The 23,086-nt window shown below is 44.5% G+C and overlaps 1 protein-coding gene across 11 annotated transcripts in view; it reads right to left on the reverse strand.

Annotated features, from left to right (window-relative positions):
- The window catches only part of PDE4DIP (phosphodiesterase 4D interacting protein), a 1,321,554-nt gene that overhangs the window by 884,746 nt on the left and 413,722 nt on the right, over positions 1 to 23,086 (reverse strand). For all 11 annotated transcript variants that reach the window (XM_085654823.1, XM_085654822.1, XM_085654821.1 and 8 more), the window contains one exon: positions 5,544 to 5,657. In XM_085654823.1, the coding sequence (XP_085510949.1) occupies positions 5,544 to 5,657 (114 nt within the window). The remainder of the gene's footprint in view (positions 1 to 5,543; positions 5,658 to 23,086) is intronic.

The raw sequence follows: 23,086 nt of genomic DNA on the forward strand, positions 1-23,086 counted from the left end.
TGCAGAGGTGGGCGGCGAGCGAAAGTACACTTAGGTACCAGCTAGCGAGCCGTAGGGAGGATGATAAGGCATTGGAGGCGGCCACAGCGTGGGAGGTGATGGTGCAGGCCCTGTGCAACAGTGAGACTGAAGACGGAGGGGTCCCATCCGACGGGGAGGGCAGCCCCCGGGCTACTCCGGTCGCACACACACAGTAGATAGGTAAACACGACACAAAAGTACCCAAATTCACTTATTCGAGCCTCCGCCAGGCGTCGATGAGAGCACTGTTGGGGTGGGGAGGGAGGGCGAGGGCACTCAGGGTTAGGATTAGGGGAGGGGTTTTGTTGGGGAGGAGGGGGGGGGGAGAAAACATTTCAAAGCAGAAAGTAGACGTCCTGGGAGTAAGCCAACGTCATTAGCCGCTGAGATCGTTCGGGGACGCTGTCCATCCTGTTAACGCTGCCCGGCCTCCGGGATGTGGGCTAATAAGCAGTGTACGAAGGTATCCTAGCCTGCCGGAGATCTGGCACAGGGGATTGAGGCGCAGACCCGTAATGTATGTACAGTGATGATCCTATGATTCTGCAATAAAAACGGTTTAAAAAAAAAAAAAAAAATGAAGGCAAAAGAGGGCCCTAATAGCTGTGGTAGCATCACCAGCCCATTGGCACTATGAGGAGGCCTCTTATGCAAATCGCCAGCTCTGAGTAAAGATAAAAAGAGGCCCAGTGCAAATGATGACTGTGAATTGATTCTTTATTGCTGAGTAACAAAAATCATTGCAATTAAAACATTAAAATCCCGAATAAAAGACACCATTTACTGTTACTTCGAACAATGTACACCCGTAGAAAAAAATGTTTCTATGGTTACATGCCACACCAGAACATTGATACCAAATATAAACCTCTTTTATAACGGTCACACTGGAATCCTAAAACAATAACATATTATGGCAACATTCCCACTAATATGCAATATAAAATATAAACATTATGTAACATTGTGTAAATATACTATAAAGTGTCTAGGTGTAAAAGCTGTAAACATTAAGAACTATTGTGCAAATGGGCAATAAAATATCCCTATACATTTTGAGGCCTGTTGTCTAAAATTACCTGAAAACCAAGGTTTAAACAATGTATACCATTGTGCAAATAAGCAATAAAAGTGTGGCAGCGTTTTCATATATTCTTTAAAACCTGATTGCAACTTTAATTTCTAATCCATTAAAATGACCCGTAGGTTGCGGACACCATCAATTTTCCAGCTTTTCCCAGCATTTTCGAAAAATGTTATCGTTTGACAGGCAACAAATTTGGGGGAAGACCACTCTAAGGCTGACAGGTCTAACGGGTATGTAGGCAACATTCACAAGAGCATATTCCTTAACGCATAAGTGAAGCCAAAGTGTTATCCAGAGCAGCTGTTCATGTAATTCATGAAATTCAGTGAATTATGTTTTTAGCTCTATACAGCTTGGTGATGTATTGCCATCATTAACATCTCCCAGTGAACAACCAGCCCTCGGTTGGCCCCTTGCTCTGCAGCATACTGTGAGTTCACGTTGTTCAAGAGGCCAATATGTATATGATATATTTGCACTAAAACCCACATCAATACCTCTGAAATATGCAACACAAAGATCATTAAGCTGTTTTAAACTTCCTTCGTGCCCCACATCACAGCGTTCCTCAATAGTTCCCCTCCCCTCCGTCTCAAATGTGGTTTGATAACGGCAGTGCTCAATAAGCCTGGCCCAGATCCTGAATTGTTAGACAATTAGAGAGCAATAACCATTCTTCACTGTATAGCTAAGGCTCTAAGAGACATTGGGGGACACCCCGCGAATAACACACTTGGTTCTGAGCAACCTCATTAGTGACTTTCAAGCCAGGCTTCACCTTCCACACAGAATGAAAATGGTTCTGATGAGCTTCAGAGAAGAACTGCTCACCACACCTACCCATTACCAGGACCACGAACCCATCCATTTGACGGTATATTGGTAGCCAAAGAATTAAACTGCAAAATTCACCTATAACGTCTTGCAATAGCCTCCCGAGCAGTAGAACAACCCTTATAGTAGTTCACGATAATGACTGACTGCCCCAAATGAATAACACTGACCCCTTATTGTATCCATTAGTTAGGTTGGGCCATTTGGTCATTGTTGTCCTGTGCCCTCTTTAATGTCTACAAGAAACCTTTGGAAAACATCTTTTCAAAAATCTGGATACTAACGCTGGTGATTCTAAGAATCAAATTAGAGTAATGACCATATGGATTATTGACTAGACGTGCTGCCTAGCACAGTGCCTTAAACTCGATGTTTGACAGCAGCCTCTGCATAAACACTTCCAAGACTGAGTGTTTTTTACTTCTTTCTGGTCGCTCCAGCTTGCCTGAATTTAACTGGCAATTGTTAGGCCTCTGGTCACACGAAATTCCTCTATGGTGAAACAACGGTGTTGAGGGGGTAGATTAGACAAAACTTTATAATGGGAGTATACGATACACTCTCCCTGGGTCAATACTACTTACACAGGTATCCTATAGCCCTACTTGTGTGCAGACCACGCATGAGTATAAAAAGTTATTTATTAGAAATCCTTATTTATTTCTTTTTAAGACCCTCCCCCACTTTGTTAGTGGCATACTTCATCATCGGGTCTCATACTGGCCACTATAAACCAGAATGGGCTCAACCATGTTCCAGGAACTACTTTAGGAAATTACCCGATGGGGTTTGGGTGTATAAAAATAACTTGGAAACACCTGGTTTTCCTTTATTATCGGTGTCCCATGCATGGTTCTAAAGTGTTTTACGTAGGTGCTTAAAGGTATTTTCCCTACACCTTACTCTATTTTCAGCCCTAGCACGAACAGTGACTAAGGATCTTGGGCTTTCATCAGGGCAAATCTTACCAAATATTTTGTTTGTTGAACCACTCAGTGTCCTCTTAATGTCAGTCAGACTCACTGTAATTAGACCTTACAAAACATAAAACATGCAGGCCTACTGGCTGTAATGTAGGAAACGCACATTCATGCCCTGAAATTGTAATTAGACCTTACAAAACATAAAACATGCAGGCCTACTGGCTGTAATGTAGGAAACGCACATTCATGCCCTGAAATTGTTACAGGTGCTGCTCTCTATTAAAGTGCAAGACATACGTCCCTGTAGTCACACTTGCGTCAAGGGTCCCATGCGGTAATAAACCCAAATTTGTTACCCGGCTGCAATCTTGGCTGCAATTGCTGGCCCTACCCCTTATTAGTCTAAACAAGTTTGTCAATGTAGGAGTCATCTTGGATCTTTTGCTGATTCCATAGGTCAATATCACTCCAGAGACTGACATCTTCGTAATTCGCATCCTTTGTGAAATCATTCAGCTGTTAATCGTAATCCTGAGTATGATTCTTCTGAAGCAGCCACTTTCCCCATAATCTACTACTGAAATACAGTATATGAGACTTTCCGCTTAACTATGGATAGGGTCCAAATAATGCCAGATATGCCATCCGCCACATTCCTGGCCTGAAATGTTTACAATATCTCATCTGCTTTGATATTCCACTGGCCGCAGCCTAACACTTAGGGGAATTTGAGACCTTCGCCTATTGTGGGATGCCTGCCGTTGGACTTCATCATCTTACAGTCCTAACTTGATGACCCCAATGCCAGCTGATCACCTGCCTAAAATTGGCAACACAAACCGACTTCATTTACGTGGTGAGATGCAAACATCTAAAAAAGCTATATTTACAAGACTCCTCTCAAGCATTGGCCTAGCCAATAGGTCTCGCTTTTGGGACCTTATAAGTATTTAGTTATGCAGCACAATATCCTTGATGCAACAACATCAACTGTTGCATGGGTAAACACTTATAAGGTCCCAAAAGCGAGACCTATTGGCTATGCCAATGCTTGTTCTAATTCAGATTGGGTTTTTTGTAGTGTTGTATTTCGCCTTTATTACTGTTTTGGTACTGCATAAATATTTTACACAGCCTAAGTGAAGCCTGTCCACTCTGTGCCATAGCTACCAATGGGCTGAGATCAGGTTAATTCAGTGACATTAAGGGTTCACTCTGACAAGGGTTGTGATTATTGCTTGGGGTGGGTGGTCAGCCACCCCAATAAATAATCCAATTTCTGACATGTACCAAAACAGTCTTTTCTAATCAGGGGTCTATTTTACATTAGGAGGCCTATGATGCAATGTGTTTTTCCAAATACATACAAATAATGCTAGATACGCTGTCCAAATGCTATCATCGTACTGTGACTAACTAGCGTCTCTCACACGAGGAGTAGTATGATAGGATGGTACAGGCGCTCCCTCCTACATACGACAGCAATAACAGTAATTAGGAGATGCAACTAAAGAAAATAGCTGAACAAATAATGAAAAGAACAGAACTACACTGGTATGAGGGGGAGGCTTTCAGAAAACAACACTGGCAAAGTCAATAAATCATGCCTATGTAAGAGCTATTGGCTTTGCCAATGTGTTTTTAGCCATAATGTACACCAACATGGCTACCATTCAGCATAGCTAAATGTTAGTGGTTTAGAGGAGAGTGGAGCAGAGTGGAGTGTAGAAGAGTGTCAAAGAGTGGAGTAGAGTGTCAAAGATTGGAGTGTGGGGGAGAGGTGTAGAGTGGAATAAAGTGTCTTAGAGGAATGTCATAGAGTGGCATAGAATAAAGTTCCCTGGAGTGCCATAGCATGCAGTAGTTGTAGAGTGTAGTAGACTCACAGAGTGGAGTAGAGTACAGTGGAGAGGAGTGGTATAGAGTGGAGTCGAGTGGCATTGAGTGAAGTGGAGCAGAGTGGCCTAGAGTGCAGTGGCGCAGAGTGGAGAGGCGTTTAGTGGCACAGAGTGGCGAAGAGTGGCGGAGAGGTAAGAACAGTGGCATGTCATGAAGTGTCGAGGAGTGAAGTGGATGGTTATAGAGTGGAATAAAGTGTCGAAGACTGTTGTGAGTCACTTTGAAGTAAAAAAAACACCAAGCTCCCTTTGAAGACAGAGTCTATGAACACAAGGAAAATGTGAGAAGATGATTAAAACAAAATTTTAAGTCCCGTTTATGCAAAGTGGGGACTCGTGCAAGAATTCAAGGAGTGATGGGGAACAAGCTTTGCTCTTCGGGAGGGGTGAAAACATGCTGGACAGCCTAAAAAAAATAAAGCCAGCGCAGAGCCAGAAAATGTGAATTACAAACCACAAAGCCAATGATAAGCAATGGGCGGAATGCATTGCAACATAAGTTTTCAGAAAGCCCACAAAAAGTCTGTTTGCCATGAGGCTTCAACCTAAAAGCACTTTTTCTGGATGAGAAAGATCTAACAGAGAACATTTTTAAACTCTACAGTCCGTGATAAAAAGATGTGTTACTTGTATATTGCAGGTCAAATGCTGAATTACTTAAATGCTCATCTTTAATTTACCTGGCTTTGAGAGGGCGATCATGAATGAACTTAGCTAGTATAATAAAATAAGCTTCAACCCAATATTTTACCATACAAAATAGCTAAGGCATGAGCTTACCTCAAGGGCTTTGTCTCGCTCTCGAATTCTCTCTTGCAGTTTCTCTAACATAGGGTCCTTAATGCCTTGGCCTTTTACTTGGCCTTCCTGGAACTGTAACAGGTAAATGTGATCCTGGGTAGGAAAATAAAGCTGTAGTCACAACTAATCTTTGCAATCCGAATATGCAACAGCACTTTGATGTATTGTTAAGTGCAAAACCAGGACAATATTTAGCAAACATTTTGCGATCTCAAACCAACGAAAATTGACAAAGCATAGGACTGTCTCTAATTCACTATTCATGACAAGCACTTTCTAGGTGAAAATACTCTAAGGGAGAGGAATCTGTAGGAGGAAAGAAACAAATGCAGAACTGCTACCAAGGGTTAGTAACTTATTCTTATTCAAATGTGGCAATTGCATAATGCTATTAGTGGAGGTAGGATTCAAGCAGAGGCCTCTTTTCTCACAAAAAAGGCAAAAATGACCTTACCTGCAACTATAGTTTCAAGTATTGGTATCTTTCCTAACTTAGAGTCATGCAGGTATTTTTCATTGTCATCAAAGTTAGAGGCTTATGGTAAACTTCCAATAGAAGTGGGGAAAGAAGCATGCCTGCAAAGTCTTCGTCTCACTCACCTCATCGAAAAATGCCCAGACTCTAGCCGGTGAGGTGATAGTGTACTTAGTTACCTCCATTCCTCCAAAATGCCACAATACCTTAGAATTTATACACACATGAACAAGAAGAATAAGAACAAACTGAATTAAATGTATGTGAATCTAGATAGATACCAATGCTGGGATAATATAGATATGGGTGTGAGAAAGTGCCCTCTTTCTGCATGGTTGCCCCCACTTTTTGCTGAACGGATGATGTGCTTTGACTGAGTGTGCCCTGGGCTCCAGCTAATCAGGTACCCAGTCCCTATGTTCTTTCCCTAAAACTGCATTGAAGCCTAAACCCAATTTGCATCTCTTGCCACAGGTCAGCCCCACGGTAAATGGTACCACAGGTACCCAGGGCACTGTGACCAGAGAAGGCCTCTAATGGCTGCAGCACTTATTCTGCCACTCTTAGAGGTCCTATACCCTTACACTCGACACATCTGTGTGTAATGCCTACCACCCACTGCCCTGGCATAGATCAGTCACCCCTCTAGCTGGGTGCACTATACCAGTGGTGAGGGTACAGGTGCATGAGCCATGTACCCCTACAGTGTCTAAGTCCATTCTTAGACATTGTAAGTGCAGTGCTGCCATTAAGAGTATATGGTGCTGGGAGTGTGTCATTATGAACTCCACAGCACTATAATGGCTACACTGAAAAGTGAGAAGTTAGGTATCAAACTTCTCAGCACATTAAACCCACACTGATGAAATTGTGGGATTTAATGAAAAATGCACACAGAGGGCATCCTGGAGATGCCCCCTGAAAACTAACCCACCACTAGTGTCCAGGCTGTAGGAGAGTGGCATCGACTGCATAGTTGCCCCCAACTTTTTGCTGATGTTTTGATGTTTTCTGACTCTAGCCAGGCTGTGGCCCTGCTATCCAGGACCCCAGCCTATCTGCTTCCTCTCTAAACTGATGTGAGTACCCTAGGTACCTACCAATTGGATACTGAGGACACCCTATCAGCCCCTTGTAGATGGTACCCTAGGTACCCAGGGCATGGGTCCCTCAGAGGCCTACCAGGGGCTGCAGCACTTATTGTGCCACCCCTGGGACAGCCATACAAACTGACACCACCAGCCACTACTGTAGTCTGGGTAAGGTGGTGCTTGCACCCCTTACAGGGATATAGGTATCCTGTATCCCACTTAATACAACACACATATCCTCATAGGTCACCCCTAAGGCAGGCCTTGCTAATCCTACAAGGCAGGGTGCTGAGATATGTGTGAGGGGGAACCCCTACCTGAGTAGGGCCCCTCTGCAACCTTCGTAAAACTATTGCTGGGTTGTTTGTAGTGCAGCCATACCATATACTCTTAACCGCATTATAAGTAATCGCGATAGCGTGATAACTTAAGAGTGGCTGCACAGAACCATGTCGTGTTTGGTGTCAAACATGTAGGAATCATACCCCCAATCCAGCCATGGGAGTGAGGGCATGATTCCCCCCTGCTAGAGGGGCGATATGGTAAAAGCGGCAGATTTTAGACACCAATTTAAAAGTGCACACATAGTACAAAATGGATCTACCCGCCACCCACACGACTCTAGCTGCCTGTTGCTGGGCAGAACTCCAGCCACGGCAGCTGGACAATAGGGATCTTGTTGCAGGGAGGTGCTCCCACCTCCCCAGACAGACTATGTGGATTGGAACTGGGTGGGTGCACCATAGGATGTCTTTCAGACTTGCACATAGGCTTCTCCAGTGCCTACTTCTGCATACACCGCCTCAAACCGGTTCAGGGGCATCCTGTCCCCTGCCCAGGCGGGAAAACACACAAAGGGGAGAGGGTGTAGCCACCCTTTCCCGCCTGAACTCTCATTGGTGGGCTCTGATCTGGACACTCCCCTAATCCTTGGATAAAGGTGAATACAGGGTCCCCAGAGCCTCAGATTCATCTTGGACTTCACAGACTTGAACCTTCGACTTGCTGCCGCATAGCTGAATGAAGAAATCTCCCTTGGGGTAACACTGCAAGTGACCCGGTTGGAACTCCGCTGCTCCTACGGACAGCGAAGACTTCTGCCTACCTTGAGGTGGGTTTCCAGGTATCCCAGAGGCCAGTGAGTGTGCACAGCAAAGCTCAGCACCGTGGACCCCGTGGGTGCCGAGATCCCCAATACCCCAGGACACCGGCCACCTCTTGCATAGCACACGACCCTGACCAGTGGGGAAGTTGTGCTTTGGCCCATTATTGAGCCAACCTCTCAGCATCATCTGTGCCAAAGATCGACGCCCTAGCCCGCACCGGCGACCCGTGGGCGCATCTTTACGCACGCCAAATTGCTGCCTCCCGCGGTTCCTTGTCTCTCGACTGGTGGGCCCTAGCGGAGGTCAATCTTTACTTTAAAGGGCTCCCCTGGTTGCTCCAGGCCTGCTCTACAGTCTCCTCGCTGGAGACCTTGCTCAGACCTCGTGGGTCTGCACCAGTAGCTGTTTTGGGATCCTTGCGTGGGTTGCGGTTGCCAAGGCTTAGTGGATCCAATCCGGACACTAACACCGCAGCGGCCTTCATCCTTCGTGGGCCAGTAGCCCTCCAGAAGCTGGCCTTCCTTGAAGCCTCCTGGACCCCGAGGCTGACGATCCAAGCTACCCATCTTCCACCTGGAAGCACCTGACATTGAAGGGCTCTTTATCCTGAGCCCCCTGGTCACTGTGCCGTGACCCAGACTCTGTTCCCTCTGCTTTCAGGTCCTTACCTTCAAGATCTACATCTTCAATCTGCACGACATCGACGAAGCTTCACGCCAGCAGCAGTTCTTCACCTTTTCCCATTGAAAACGAGATTGCGACCCGACATCGAAAACGACCTATGCACCCGGCTTCCCTGGGGCAGGTAACAGTGGTACCTCGGTACTGTCGTGGGTGTGGGCCCTCCAAGAGCTTAACTCTAAGCTGCTGAACTTGAACTCCTGCTAGAAGTGTTTTAATTCTTGCAATTTCCAACCGCGTCATTCTCCATAGGGTTTAATAGAGATCCCGACAGTAGTTTATACCACTGCACGCGTCTCCCGTGGGCCCCCTTCCTCACTACCTTGGGTGGTTTCTTAAGGGGCCAGCGGCCCTAAGTGCCCTAGGCACTGTCTGTAGAATTGTTGTGGTTCTTATACCACTTTTTTTAATATGGTTTGGTCCCCCCCTGGGGCCCTATGATACCAGTGCTATGTATTGTAACTATCAATGCTTGTTTGAATTGTATCTTTACCTCCAGTTTCCTAAAGAGACTAGTGGGATTATTCTTAGAATAAATACATATATTTTATATATATACCTGTGTGGACTACTTTTTCATTTGGTTATTCAAGAGGTTATCTATGGTAAAACAATAAGCTTAACACTCCTTCAAGACTTAGCCTGAAGGCTGCTCTCCACAGCTACCACTAGGATAGCTTTCTTTAAAGGTTGTCTTTTAACCTATCACCTTAAGAGTCGAATTGGACTGGTGCAAGGTGTCCCCTATAACTAGTGGACAGCATATGCCAGGCCAACTTCTCACACAGGCTGAGTGGCTTCTTTCAGCTGCCACCACCAGACATGTTTCTGGACCCCTGGGTCGAGAGCCTGCTGCTCTCTGAGGCCTGAAACAGTGCACATCCTGGGATGGGGTGCCAAGCCTCTTCCCCCAGGATGGGCAGGGTTCACAAAGGGGAAGCTTCAATGGCTTGCCGCCTTTGTGAGCTTCCCCAAGCCACTTGCTGCTTTCAGCAACTGGTCCCCACTGGTTGTGACGCCCACTTTGGGCGAGAGAACCGGCAGGATAAACAAGTGAGGAGGAGAGGTGTGCCCACCTCTGCCAACTCCACCCCTCAGGTGGGGGAGGACAGGTGAAGCACAACTCTCAGCCCCGCCATCTTGCAGATGAGGGAACTCAGCCAACCAGGGACAGGCTCATGCCTCCCTCCCACTGGAGGGTGGCATAATAGGGGGGGTCCCCACCCCATGGATGGGACCCATTGGTCCCTGCCTTTTGTCTACCTGTAACGTCCCTAAATTTAGTATTTAGGGGCAACCCTGAACCTTGCTTCCTCAGACAAGAAGAAACTACAAGAAGAAGAAGGACCGAACAGCCGTGTAGCAGCTAACAATAGGAAGATGCCCACTGACTTGGCCCCAGCTCTACCTTCCTGTCTCCACCTCGAACCTGCTCCTGCAAAAATCCCGATATGTCCTGCAGGCAGCAACCTTGAAAACCCCGGCGGACCTGCCTGCCTTCCACCCTAAAGACTTTGTTTCAAGTGAACTACGGATGTGTTCATCTGCAACCTCTGGCTCCGGCCAGACACCTGCGAATCCGCCCCACTCTTCATCCGCCGTCCACGGCACGAGCTCAAGTGGGCAAACACCATGAGTAGCTTACCCGGCGATCCTGACCCGAGATCCGGCGACCCCTGACCTGCCTCAAGCCTTCAGCCGATGCCTGCAGCCTTTGCAAACCGGAGGTTCCTCATTGAAAACAACAGGTATCAGGGCTATTTTAACTTTTGTAACAGCATAGGAGCAGAATGATGCCGGTTCCCAACTCTCCTCTCAATACGTCCCTGCCAGGTTTGATTAATCCTTTACAGATAAGTACCAAGGGAGGAAAGGGGAATGGGATAGAGGAGAGACTGCCCGTTGGTTCTTCTATTCGTTTTCTGCCTCGTCTTCTTTCTTCTTATGAGACTGTTGACAAATACATTTCTATAATAACTCTTATTTTATAACTAAGCACAGGTATGCATAAATGTAATAACTTATCTTACCAGGAACCTTTCTTGGGCTTGCTTCTCTTCTAACTTCTCTTGTGTTGATAATCAGTGTTCTTAGGTGAAAGTTTTATTTAATGTTTCTTATCTTTATTACAGGAAGTGCCAGGACTCTTTACTGTTTCTCGATATGGAAGAAGAATAAGGTAAGTTTTCATTTACTGTAACTTTTACCCTTGTCTATTCGTTAACTCTCTCTAACTTACTTTGGTAGAGTGCTAGCTTCCTTCTAATTAATCTTCTTCTTTAGTTTCTTCAGAATTTGGTAAGGACAATTGGCCCTGAATTATTTTAATGCTGGTTCTTAACTGTGGGAACAAACTTATTGTATTTTCATCAAACTATTCTTGACTCTAGAGTTTGAGCACTGAGTCGTGTGATAACTGCTCACATGCACTACAGTTATGGTTAGAGTCCTTAATACCGCCTCAACTGTTGAGGAATACTAACAAATACTCAATTCTTCAATAAATGTACAAGTTTGTGTTCAAAGGAACACATGAGGAATAGCTCGTAATATTCCCTAAACACTGTTGCCGAAATAGGAACAATACTCTAGTTCCTGCACAAAGTTTACTTCAATTTCACAACGTGAAGTAAGTGTCTCAGAAGAGAGACGCTACCTCTCGAGACTTGCGCGCTGCTCATTGACTGTCTTCTGAGCATGTGTCTTCAGGATTCACTAACCTGGAATTCAGGAAGCTCGGGAACCTGACGCCGATGAACCCGACGTCCAAGGAACGACTTCTGACTAATTTCTTCACGACGCTGAAAAGGTAGGTCCGAACTGGGGAAAGCTCTCGGTGAAGTGTGCCATAGAACGCTGGTGAGCGCTTCACCTGAGCTTCTCTTGCTATGAGATAAAGACTAGACTGCTAAACTTGCGGGTATGCTGGCGACCATCTTAGATGTCCAGAGTCGCCAGCATACTCGCCAACTAAAAGCACAACAAGGTTTAAGTGTGAAATGATGTGTGGAAGGGGCAGAAATAAGGGCTACAACAGGGTCATGAGGAGGAAACCTCCTGTGAACCCTGACAACAGGGAACCCGACGTCGAAACAGCACCCTGCCCCCGCCGCCCTAGTGCCGCTGAGGGTGCATCTTTGGTGCTACTTTGTTTCCCCATTTGCCCTGAGCTAAAGTCCAGGAGCGTTGCTCCCACAACCAAGTGGCCTGCTTGCCAGCAGCCACCAACCGGAGGCCCCCTATTCTCCATTGGATAACATTGGGCCTCAGCACTCTGCACCCGGCCGCCCTAGTGCAGCTGAGGGTGTAACTAAAGTGCATCCTTGACCCTGGGAGACCCCTGAGTCTAATCCCAGAACCTCAACTCCCATTGCCAAATACTTACCTCAAAACCGATAACTCTTTTTTCCTCCATAGGATAACATTGACTGTTTTTCTGTAAAAAGTTTTTAAGTGTGGAGTTTGAGAAACTAAAGAAATTCTTTAAAATTGCATAATCTAAAAAAAACGATTTTACTTACCTGTTTTCAGGAAATGTCCCAGAGTAGTATCTAGGTATACTACTCTGTGTAAGCCTAGTAATCTCAAAAGTTACTTACCTGGTATTTTACTAAAAAGCCTATTCAAGTCTATATACTGCATTTACTAAGTATTGCATTTCTCTGCATCCATACTGTAAATCAAATCAAAGTGCATATACAATTATCATTCAAACTGTATTTTAATTGCATCACTACTGTTAAGTATTTATTGCTTACCTGTGCCAGGCTTGCCTGATTCTAGAAAAGAAAATAACTAAAAGAACATATTTATACAAGAACAATTGGCCTGAAGTTCAGTCTTTGAGTGTGTGAATTCATTTGCTGACGGAGTGCGTACAACAAATGCTTAACACGGTCCTCTGATACTGCCTTACTGCTGGACCACACTACCACAAAAAGAGAGTGAGGTGCTATCTAACTTTACCTGTGCCTACCTTTGCAGGTCCACTGGACTCTGTGCGCACTATACCTCACTTTGGTATAGTATATACCAAGCAAGCTACCTACAATGGGAAAGTAAGTTTTTGAACTCGTAGCATTTAATCTTTCATGCTTGAATCATTTGTACTGCTTTGTTCGCCATAAATTGGCAGGGTATGCTCAGACGTGAGTCCCTTGCTCACTTTGCCACTGGATTCAAGCAAGCCTGGCTGAATACGGCTGAAATGCCAGAAACTGGTCCTAGGAAGCTTGTTTCTGGTCCAGGGAAGGCATGGCTTAGCAGTTCGGGCTGGACTGTTCCCATGAGGCACAGGGTCAGGCTGATTTGCATATGGCCATGTCTAAACTGGGGTGGCAGAGTGGGCTAAAGAACGTGATGGATCAAACCCAGATCTGTTGACTGGGTGTGAGTGTTTGATTGGTTCTGATGCTCCGTCCATCACCACCCCCTTTTGTACTGCTTTGTTCGCCATAAGTTGGCAGGGTATGCTCAGACGTGAGTCCCTTGCTCACTTTGCCACTGGATTCAAGCAAGCCTGGCTGAATACGGCTGAAATGCCAGAAACTGGTCCTAGGAAGCTTGTTTCTGGTCCAGGGAAGGCATGGCTTAGCAGTTCGGGCTGGACTGTTCCCATGAGGCACAGGGTCAGGCTGATTTGCATATGGCCATGTCTAAACTGGGGTGGCAGAGTGGGCTAAAGAACGTGATGGATCAAACCCAGATCTGTTGACTGGGTGTGAGTGTTTGATTGGTTCTGATGCTCCGTCCATCACCACCCCCTTTTGTAGTGCTTTGTTCGCCATAAGTTGGCAGGGTATGCTCAGACGTGAGTCCCTTGCTCACTTTGCCACTGGATTCAAGCAAGCCTGGCTGAAGACGGCTGAAATGCCAGAAACCGGTCCTAGGAAGCTTGTTTCTGGTCCAGGGAAGGCATGGCTTAGCAGTTCGGGCTGGACTGTTCCCATGAGGCACAGGGTCAGGCTGATTTGCATATGGCCATGTCTAAACTGGAGTGGCAGAGTGGGCTAAAGAACGGTGATGGATCAAACCCAGATCTGTTGACTGGGTGTGAGTGTTTGATTGGTTCTGATGCTCCGTCCATCACCACCCCCTTTTGTACTGCTTTGTTCGCAATAAGTTGGCAGGGTATGCTCAGACGTGAGTCCCTTGCTCACTTTGCCACTGGATTCAAGCAAGCCTGGCTGAAGACGGCTGAAATGCCAGAAACCGGTCCTAGGAAGCTTGTTTCTGGTCCAGGGAAGGCATGGCTTAGCAGTTCGGGCTGGACTGTTCCCATGAGGCACAGGATCAGGCTGATTTGCATATGGCCATGTCTAAACTGGGGTGGCAGAGTGGGCTAAAGAACGGTGATGGATCAAACCCAGATCTGTTGACTGGGTGTGAGTGTTTGATTGGTTCTGATGATCCGTTCATCACCACCCCCTTTTGTACCAATCAGAACAGCAAGCATCAAATCTTAATTTCATGGAAAGATAGCGGAGAGTCGCACTGCAGCGAGCTCCGTCCACCTCACCCTTTTAACTGATCCTCTTTTGAGCCCCATCCCCAAGAGGCTTTGCAGTTGCCCTCAACCGGAAAGTTGTTGTGGGGGCTGAGTGTCACCCAACTGCCATGCAAGGCATGGACACTGGTGGTTCCATTTACAGACGTGCACTACTCATTGAGTAATGTGGTTATGTAGGCCTTGGACAGAAAATACCACAACTTACATGTTCACATTTAAAGCTGATATGGTTCTTAAATGTTGACTCTTGGCACGCATTTGCAGGCGCACATTTAGGACAATATTCTCTGAAATGGATTTACTTACAATTACACTTCTTCGTAGACATATTGTCAGGGCCATGAACATTCTGTACCAGGCTTAAGTTCACTGCGCAAAATGTTGATGTTTGTTGTCCGCTCGGCCACAGCGTGTAGGGGTAGAATCAATAATGAAAGCCTGGCTAGAGCTCCGGCATTGTAACATGTTTGTAGTTTATTATATAAGCAACACCAACCCTTTGTTTAGACAGAGCAGCATTTATCTGTCACCATGCCAGAATTCCAGCCCATCAGAATCCGGTTTACCTTCCTGAGAAGGACGATGGTCTGCCCTGCACAAGAACAGACTCCCAGATGAAACAATGCCCACAGGTAACTAGGGAGTTAGGTCACCCTGGGGTATTCTGGTAGATTTGTACCTCCTGAGCCCACAAGGCTAGGAAGCACTAAGTAGGAATATAGATATGATTATGTATGTATGCATATAATCAATGTAACAGAACAATGGTGGAATTGTTCATCTTCTTTACCATTCTAGTAATGCTGATTTATCTGTTCTGTTTCCTTCTATTAATTATTGCAGTGCACATATGTTACACAAGAATCATAATGCTTTCATCAATAATTGAAATGCAAATTCGAGTATTTCTTGTGTCTCCCTTTGGGCATGAATGAGTTACTAAAGAAAGGGACTGATCTGTTTCCACGATTTCCTTGGGAGTCAGAGTCATGTTCTGATGTTACACATAACCTTGGGTGCCTTGTCAGGTTAGGGTTTCGGAGAGTGCACTGTGAGTTAGTCAGGTTAAGGCCAACATATCCTGATGCTGTGCCTGGAGTCAGTCTTGCACAGTTTGGACGTTTATGTTGTGCAAACGCATAGTCTTACAGATAAAGTATGAACCATACGACATGGAGCCCAAGGTTCTAGCTTGGAAACTTATTTAATGGGTCTCCCCAGTAGTTTTTCTTTTGTGTGCCTAAAGACCCTACTAACCAATTTAACCAGAGACGTCAATTGTGTTAGGGAAAAGGAAAAAAAACTCCTCAGTAAAGTAGGAAGCCCCTATTGCTGGATGTAGCGTGTTCAAATTTGAATCTTTAAAAGGGCCACCCCACATAGGTACCCTCTCTGAATTCCATATTTTCATATGGCTAACCCAGCACAAGTGGTTTTGACACTAAATTACAAGACATACACTAACACAAATGTTATTACATCATGGGCTCACCCTGCCGGGTGGGGACATTGCCTTCGTGGTAGAGGCCCATGAGGGATATAGAACAGAGGTATTCTATTCATGGATCACATTCCTGGCAGCAAATGCCAACACAGGGAATTTTCACACATACACTGAAGCACAAGTACCAAACAATAACAGCCCATATGGAGGAGTAAGAGATCCCTTTAAGATATCAGGAACACATGAATTGGTTCCTAGGGGCCCTACCACATACAACAGAAAATATCAGACTAGGTCCTATCAGTAATGAAGGAGCAACACGGCAAGTCCTAACCGGTTACACACCTCATCCAGATATAAGAAATCGTACAGCTCCAGAACTGTGTGTATTAAACACAGGTATAGTTAGATTGTACAGAGGACTAATACAATTTGTAATGCGAACCATGACAACAAACCCAGCAAGGGCTGCTCAACCACAATTGCCGATGCCTTCAAAATGAATATGGGGCAGCCCCTGCCCTGGATTTGGGGATGAAATTAATAGGAGATTTTGCTACAGTATCAATTATATTATATTGTATTGTATGCCAACTCTGGTCAGGTTTTTAAGGAGGTGCCTGGCTCCTGAAATATGGTCTGAGATGGACTCTGCCCGATTACTTTAATTGTATGTGTTTTCTTTCAGACATTTTGTTTTGTTCTCATTTTCATTTACCAGAACTCACCTTGTTTCGGGGGAGGCTCGACTAGGTTAGGGGTTGCTGGACGCCGGTTCGAGCTTTCATTTTGCCCAATCACTGTCTATCATAAGCGCTGACTTGAGATGCATCTATTGGTCACATATCGTCCATGCCCCATGCTGGCTCTGAAATTGAAGCACGAACTGGGTTCGCGCAGTGTGAGCCCCGATGGCGCGCCAAAGGCAAGTCCATCCGCACCTGTCCACGGCTGGACTGCGACCTGCACAAGGACTCCTGATCAATTTTGTACCAACACAAGAGTCACTTCTCCGATTCAATATAGGAGGTAAGATTCCTCATTGCAATCTTTTTAACTTTAATTTGGTCTATACCAAAAATGTCTGTGCTAACTGCCACTATATGTGCTATTTGAATGTAGTGCAAGATAAGCTAACTCGAGAACGGAGTGCTTCTCCTTCTAGGTCTCATTTAATTCTGACAACTAAATTAAATTGTATTGTGTTAAATGCTAAATCAGCAATCAAGCACAAACATGAGCTTTTTGATTATTTGGGTTCCTATAACCAGATATTTGCTTTCTAACAAACTTGGGCGGATAAGTTTTGAGACCTAGAAATAGTGACCACTCTCCCAGTAGGATATGTAATTTTTTAGACTGGATCAGGAGGGAAAACAGGGTTGGGTTTGTTAATAATGTACATAGATAACCTTGATATTATGTGTGAGCCTTTTGTTATGATCGGTGCTGAAGCTCTTGTATTCAATTGTAAATTAGGCCATAATTCTACGTTCTATGGTGTACTGATTTACCATCCACCTGACACTAGAACAAATTTCTTGAAAACCTTTATTACATTTTGGAAAACTGCATACATTATGTCAATTACACATTTTTAGGAGATTTTGATTTACATTTAGATGATGAGGCCAATAATGACACAAGGATGCTTATCAATAATATGTCTAATTTTGATCAAAAGCTGCTAGTTACCACACCTACTCACAGTGTCGGTCACATTCTTGATGCGTTTTTTCCAACTGTCTGGACTTGCTGATCGAGGACATCTACCTGGTTGAACCATATGGTTGTAAAGTTTACTATTCCTACTCCTCTTATTTGGTGGAATGGGGCACAGGGGTGCAACTAAAGATGCACGAGCCTCAAATAAAGTGGATAGAAAGGATTTATCTGTCATTCTTGAATTGTCTTATCTAATAGTAACTGGCTAAGACAATTGAAACAAATGCAACTGCGGCAAACGTCTATTCATGGATTGAGGAGGCAGCTAATAAACTGGCTCCACTTAAACTTGCTAAAAGTTACAGAACATGGCCCACAGCTGGTTGGTATTTGCCTAAACTTAACTGATTTAAAAAAAAGCTGCCGGAGAGAAAAAAAAATCTGGAGGAGTAACTAGCTGACAAGACTAAATTTAATCGTCTCATCTTAGATTATAAATTGGAGATAAAAGTTGAAAAAACAAACATTTTCACAGAGAAAATTCACAGCAAGCAACTTCCCCAAGGGGCTATTTAGAACAGTCCAGATACTATCATGCCCTAATAATGCTAATACCTTAGACCCTAAGCAAAATCTATGAGGCAAGATTAGTTAAGAACAAGGTGGATGCGGTTTACAGGGATTTTGAGACAGGACAAGGGGATGATTTCTTTATTCCCTGAAATTACCGTCTTGGACAACACTCATCCAGTTCTCTGTAATTTATTCTGTCTCTTACAAAAGAAAAGGTTGTGCAGTTGATTGAACTGACTACCTCAGGGGCTACAACCAATCCCTGTCCAGTGAATATCTATCAGGACCTGATAAGTACATTGGCTACTTCTCTCACTGCATTTCTAAATAATATCATGGATGCCTGGAGTATCCAGTTAGAATGGAAAAGAGCGTTAATTCATCCTTTACGTAAAAAGCCAACATTAGATCCAGCCGAAGAAAAGAACTATCGTCCGATCTCTAGAGATTCACCGGCAGCCAAAATTCTGGAGGGACACCTTAATCTGGTTCTTTTTGGGGCAGAATAACTTTCTAGATGGTACACAATTTGGTTTTAGGAAAGCTCACAGCACGGAATCTGCATTGGAGGAGGCTACTGAGGAGATCCACTTCATCATGGATAGTGGTGGAAAGGCTGACGCGGTCCTTTTGGACCTATCTGCAGCCTTGGACAGGGTCCTGAAACAGGATTTAATGGAAATTAGTATTGAAAGTGTAGCCCTCAATATCCAACTTTCTAGCCTCAGTAACAGTCTCTTTCGGGGACTTTACCTCTTGCTCTTTATCCTTGCCATGAGGGGTATTGCAAGGGTCCTCGCTGAGCCCTCAATTGTTCAACATTTTTGTGGTTTCGCTGGTGAAATTGATTAGTTCTTTTGGCTTTAATACAATATCATATGCAGATGACAAGTAAATAGTTGTTTCCATTACCAGCAATGTAGAGGAGGTAGCCATTAGGTTTAATAATTGTATAAAAGCAATTGTCAACTGGATGAACAGTTGATGCTTAAAACTGAACTCTGAAAAGACAGAGGTACTTCTCTTTGGGTCTGATGTATCATTTTGGAATTCTTCCAGGTGGCCTTCCATGCTGAGCCCATTACCCAATCCAATTACTAAAGTAAAACACGTAGGTGTCGTTTTCAATTGCAAACTAACTTTCTCAGACCAGACGAACCAGCTCATTTCTACTTGTTTTTATCCTTTAAAGATATTGAAAAAGGTTTTGACATTCAACTCAGTGGATATTCAGACAACAGTGGTGGTCTCTGTAGTGTTATCACAATTGGACTACTGCAATGCTGTATATTTGGGCATGCAGCACGGTCTGCTAAAGAAACTCCAGAGGTTGCAGTTTGCAGCAGTTGTTCTTTGGAAAAACATCAGGAAATATCGATCTGCTTCTAAAGGACTGAAGGAGCTTCAATGGCATCCTATTATAAAAAGTGTCATTTTTAAAGCACTCTGTATTACACACAAGGCCCTTCATCGAATAGGTGCAGATTAGCTGAAGAACAAAATGCTGTGGTACTCTCCTAGAAGAAGTCTGCAGTCAGCTACAGTCAAGACTCTGCAGGTTCTTGAGATCAAAAAACCTCTTGGGGTGGCAGGAGTTTTGTTCATGCTACATCTTTGTTGTGAATTAAACTCCACTGCCGTTAAAATAACAATGTAATCTATTAATTTTTCGAAAGCTTTTGAAAACTTGGCTTTTCTCCTTTGATTTGGTTGTGTTGTAAGTAGTTCTGTAATACAGACGCAAGCGCCAAGATGCCTTTGGGCATTCGTTGTACTATACAAATATTTAATCAAATCAAATCATGAAGTAAAATCAAAGGGGAAGCAGCAGTGTTGGCAATAAGCCAGCAGCTCGTGCAGGTTGCTCCAATTAACTAAGAGCTCAAACTACCCGAAATTATTGCAGAAACCTATTTCTCAATAGGGCAGGATAATTTAGGAGCCAGACCTAGCCAACCACAACTTAAGGGTAATTCTGAAACGGATATCCTGAAACAGGGACCAAAGTCTTCTAACAAAAACTCCTGGGATAATAAGAAAAATAAAGAAAAAAATAAATCACGGGGTGAATCTCCTCAACTGGGGTCCTCTGATAAGTGCTATAACTTGTGCAACCGTAAATAAATTGAAAAGCCTCGTAGGTATCAGGATACTGGCACACATCCGTCTCGTTCATTTCAGACATCCTCCAAAAAATGCTCAGGGAGGGGAGGACGATCAGAGAGCAGATCAGAGGACTATGTGAACCTAAAGAAGGACTCACAACGCTCTTCTGACTACATAATAAAAATGGAAGAAAAACTTCCACAGCAAAGGCCTCAACTTAAAAAGAAAAAAGTGGCTGGGATAAGAGTTCAACATGCCACAAATAATGAGTATTCTGCTTCTGAATGGGGAGTGGGCTCTGAATCTGCTGGACAGCGTGGCAGAAGTCACAACAATTTGCCAGAATATTATGGAATTTCTGGCAGCAGTAGCAACGAGTATGTCCAGGTAGAAACACCGAACCAGAGACTAAGTGTCCCAAGTCAATTATATGAATCACAACTCCAGATGGATGGATAGTCACAATGTACTATTAATGTGCTCTTCTGGGAGAACTTGTCATTTGGCTATGATTTCCTCTTGGCTGAAAACGATGACCACTGGAGTTTGTTAAAAATGGCCCACTAGGGGAAACAGTAATACTACAGCTTTTCCGACCTTGTTTTAGTGTAAGTAAAATACACCTAGCAGTAGGCCCTAGCTCAAGCCCCGAAGTTACTTCGAAACCACATGGGTTGGGATGAAGGATCCTTTTTCACATCATACCCATAAGAACCAGCTCACAAACACAACCCCAATATCCCATAAAACATGAAGCAAAACAACAGGTTAGAGAAATACGCACACAACTTGAATATCAGGGTGTGATAGAAAATTGCACCTCACCATTAAACAATCCTTTGTTTCCAGTAATGAAACCAGACAATTCATATTGCTTTGTCTTACACTATGGACAACTGAACAGTGGTACATGAACATCTGCAGTAAAAAACGAGCATTGCACAGCATTATTGAACAATATAGTGAGTAAAAAATATAAAACAACATTAGACATCTCAATTGGGTTTTTTTGCCAAAATATAGTACCTGAAAGCAAGTATTTGACTTCATTTAGCACCCTAACCTCTCACTACAATTTTGTCGATTGCCACAAGGGTATAGGAATAGCCCCAGGCTCTTCTCAGCCCGTGTAACAGACATATTACAAGAATCTGACGACTAAGCATTGTCCTATGTTGATGACATACTTGACAGATGCCGACTTAGCAACACATTTGGCCAGAAAAGATCGCATATGTCTAGGATGTGCTCACATGGGTTACAAATTCAATTTAAAAAAATCAAAAATTGTCTACCTCAGTGTCCTGTTCTTGGGATATGAATTGTCAAGTGAAGGAATTGTATTTCCTAGAGAAGTGTGCACTCAAATAGGTGAGGCCACTGGCCACTACTGTACTGAAAACGAGGGCATGGCATCGAACATTATTTTCAAATGGGATGCCTTTAAAGTGGTTCTTAGGGGGTCATGTATGAAAATGTCATACTGGGTAAAAAGTGATTTGAGGAATCTCATGTATGCTCAAGAATGCTGCACGTGGGAACCTGAGAACACAGGTGAGAACATTCACCAAATAACCCAATAACTAGTTAGGGTGCAAGCTGAATACAGTGAAACTCAGGACAGGTTGTATCCTGAGTCCTTTTAGATTCCAGGAAATATGTAACCCATCAACATGCACAGGGAGATAAGTCAGGTACCCTTTTAGCGTACCTGCTTCAGTTGAAGTTCCCACTTACCCCATCAGAGATATCTGCGGGTAGGGCCAGCAGTTGGTCAACACTCAATCGGAGATTCATAAAGTGTCTGAGACCCATTTCAAGTCACTTTTCAGTACTGCGCCAGACCCTGTACTCCCTAATATTACAGAATACTTAGCCCGCTTACCGCTAAAGACCACAAACCTGATGGAACACTAAGAACAAGAAGCTTCTATTACGCCCGAGGAGATGCATGTGGCGCTGATACAAACAGCATGTGGTAAAACCCAGGGACCAATGGTTTCCAAGTGGAGTTTTATGTGGCCTTAAAACCAGTCTGGTACCAAAATTGCACCGAATGTTCCTGGCCTCTAAGGAGAGAGGATTACTGCCAGATTCTTTGCAAGAGTCACTGATTGTTGTTATTCCTAAACCCAGTAGGGATCCAATGAGTTTCACCTCATACAGTCTTTTATCTCTACTGGCTCTCAACTATAAGGTGCTAGGGAAAATATTGGCAAACCGATTGATACTAGTTGTACAGTCCTTATTTGCACCAGAATAGAATGGGCTCATCTCTGGTCAGAAGAAGTTTCTTAATTTACACCACCTATTCTGTATCATGGACTGGATCAAGAGGTGTAGTGTTGAGGCGTAGGACCTGCAATCTGTACCTAGGTCTACCAGAGTGACTCCAAGGGCCAGTCTCTTGTAACCAGCACCTGGACTCTGCAAATGTGAGTCCTGCTCTGCCAGGTGCTGCCACCCAAGTCCTGGACCCTTGGACATGGTCCTGTAAGTGCTCTGCCAGCCCATCTATGGATCCAGCAGAACTGCCGCATCTCCTCTGTTGCGTGGCACCACCCTGAGCAGAACAGCGCATCGACTCCCCTATGAGGGGACTCTCCCAGCTCAAGGACTGCGCATCACCCTCACTGCCTGCAGCCTCATTGAAACCACTGCTTCTTGATGCATCCTCCACGCAGGACTTAGTATAGCATGCCCCACTCGTCGAAGGCCTCAGTGATGACGACGACAGGACCTCGCATTGTAGCCTTGTATCGCCTCGAAACCGACCATGTGCAATGCATCTTCCACCTGCACACCGCTACGCCTTGGCTGTGCGACACATCCTCGATGTGGGATCTCACAATGCTCCGTAATCAGAATTTAC

This window comes from Triturus cristatus, chromosome 4_1 (genome assembly GCF_964204655.1).
Source record: "Triturus cristatus chromosome 4_1, aTriCri1.1, whole genome shotgun sequence".
In the NCBI taxonomy this organism is placed as follows: Eukaryota; Metazoa; Chordata; class Amphibia; order Caudata; family Salamandridae; genus Triturus; species Triturus cristatus.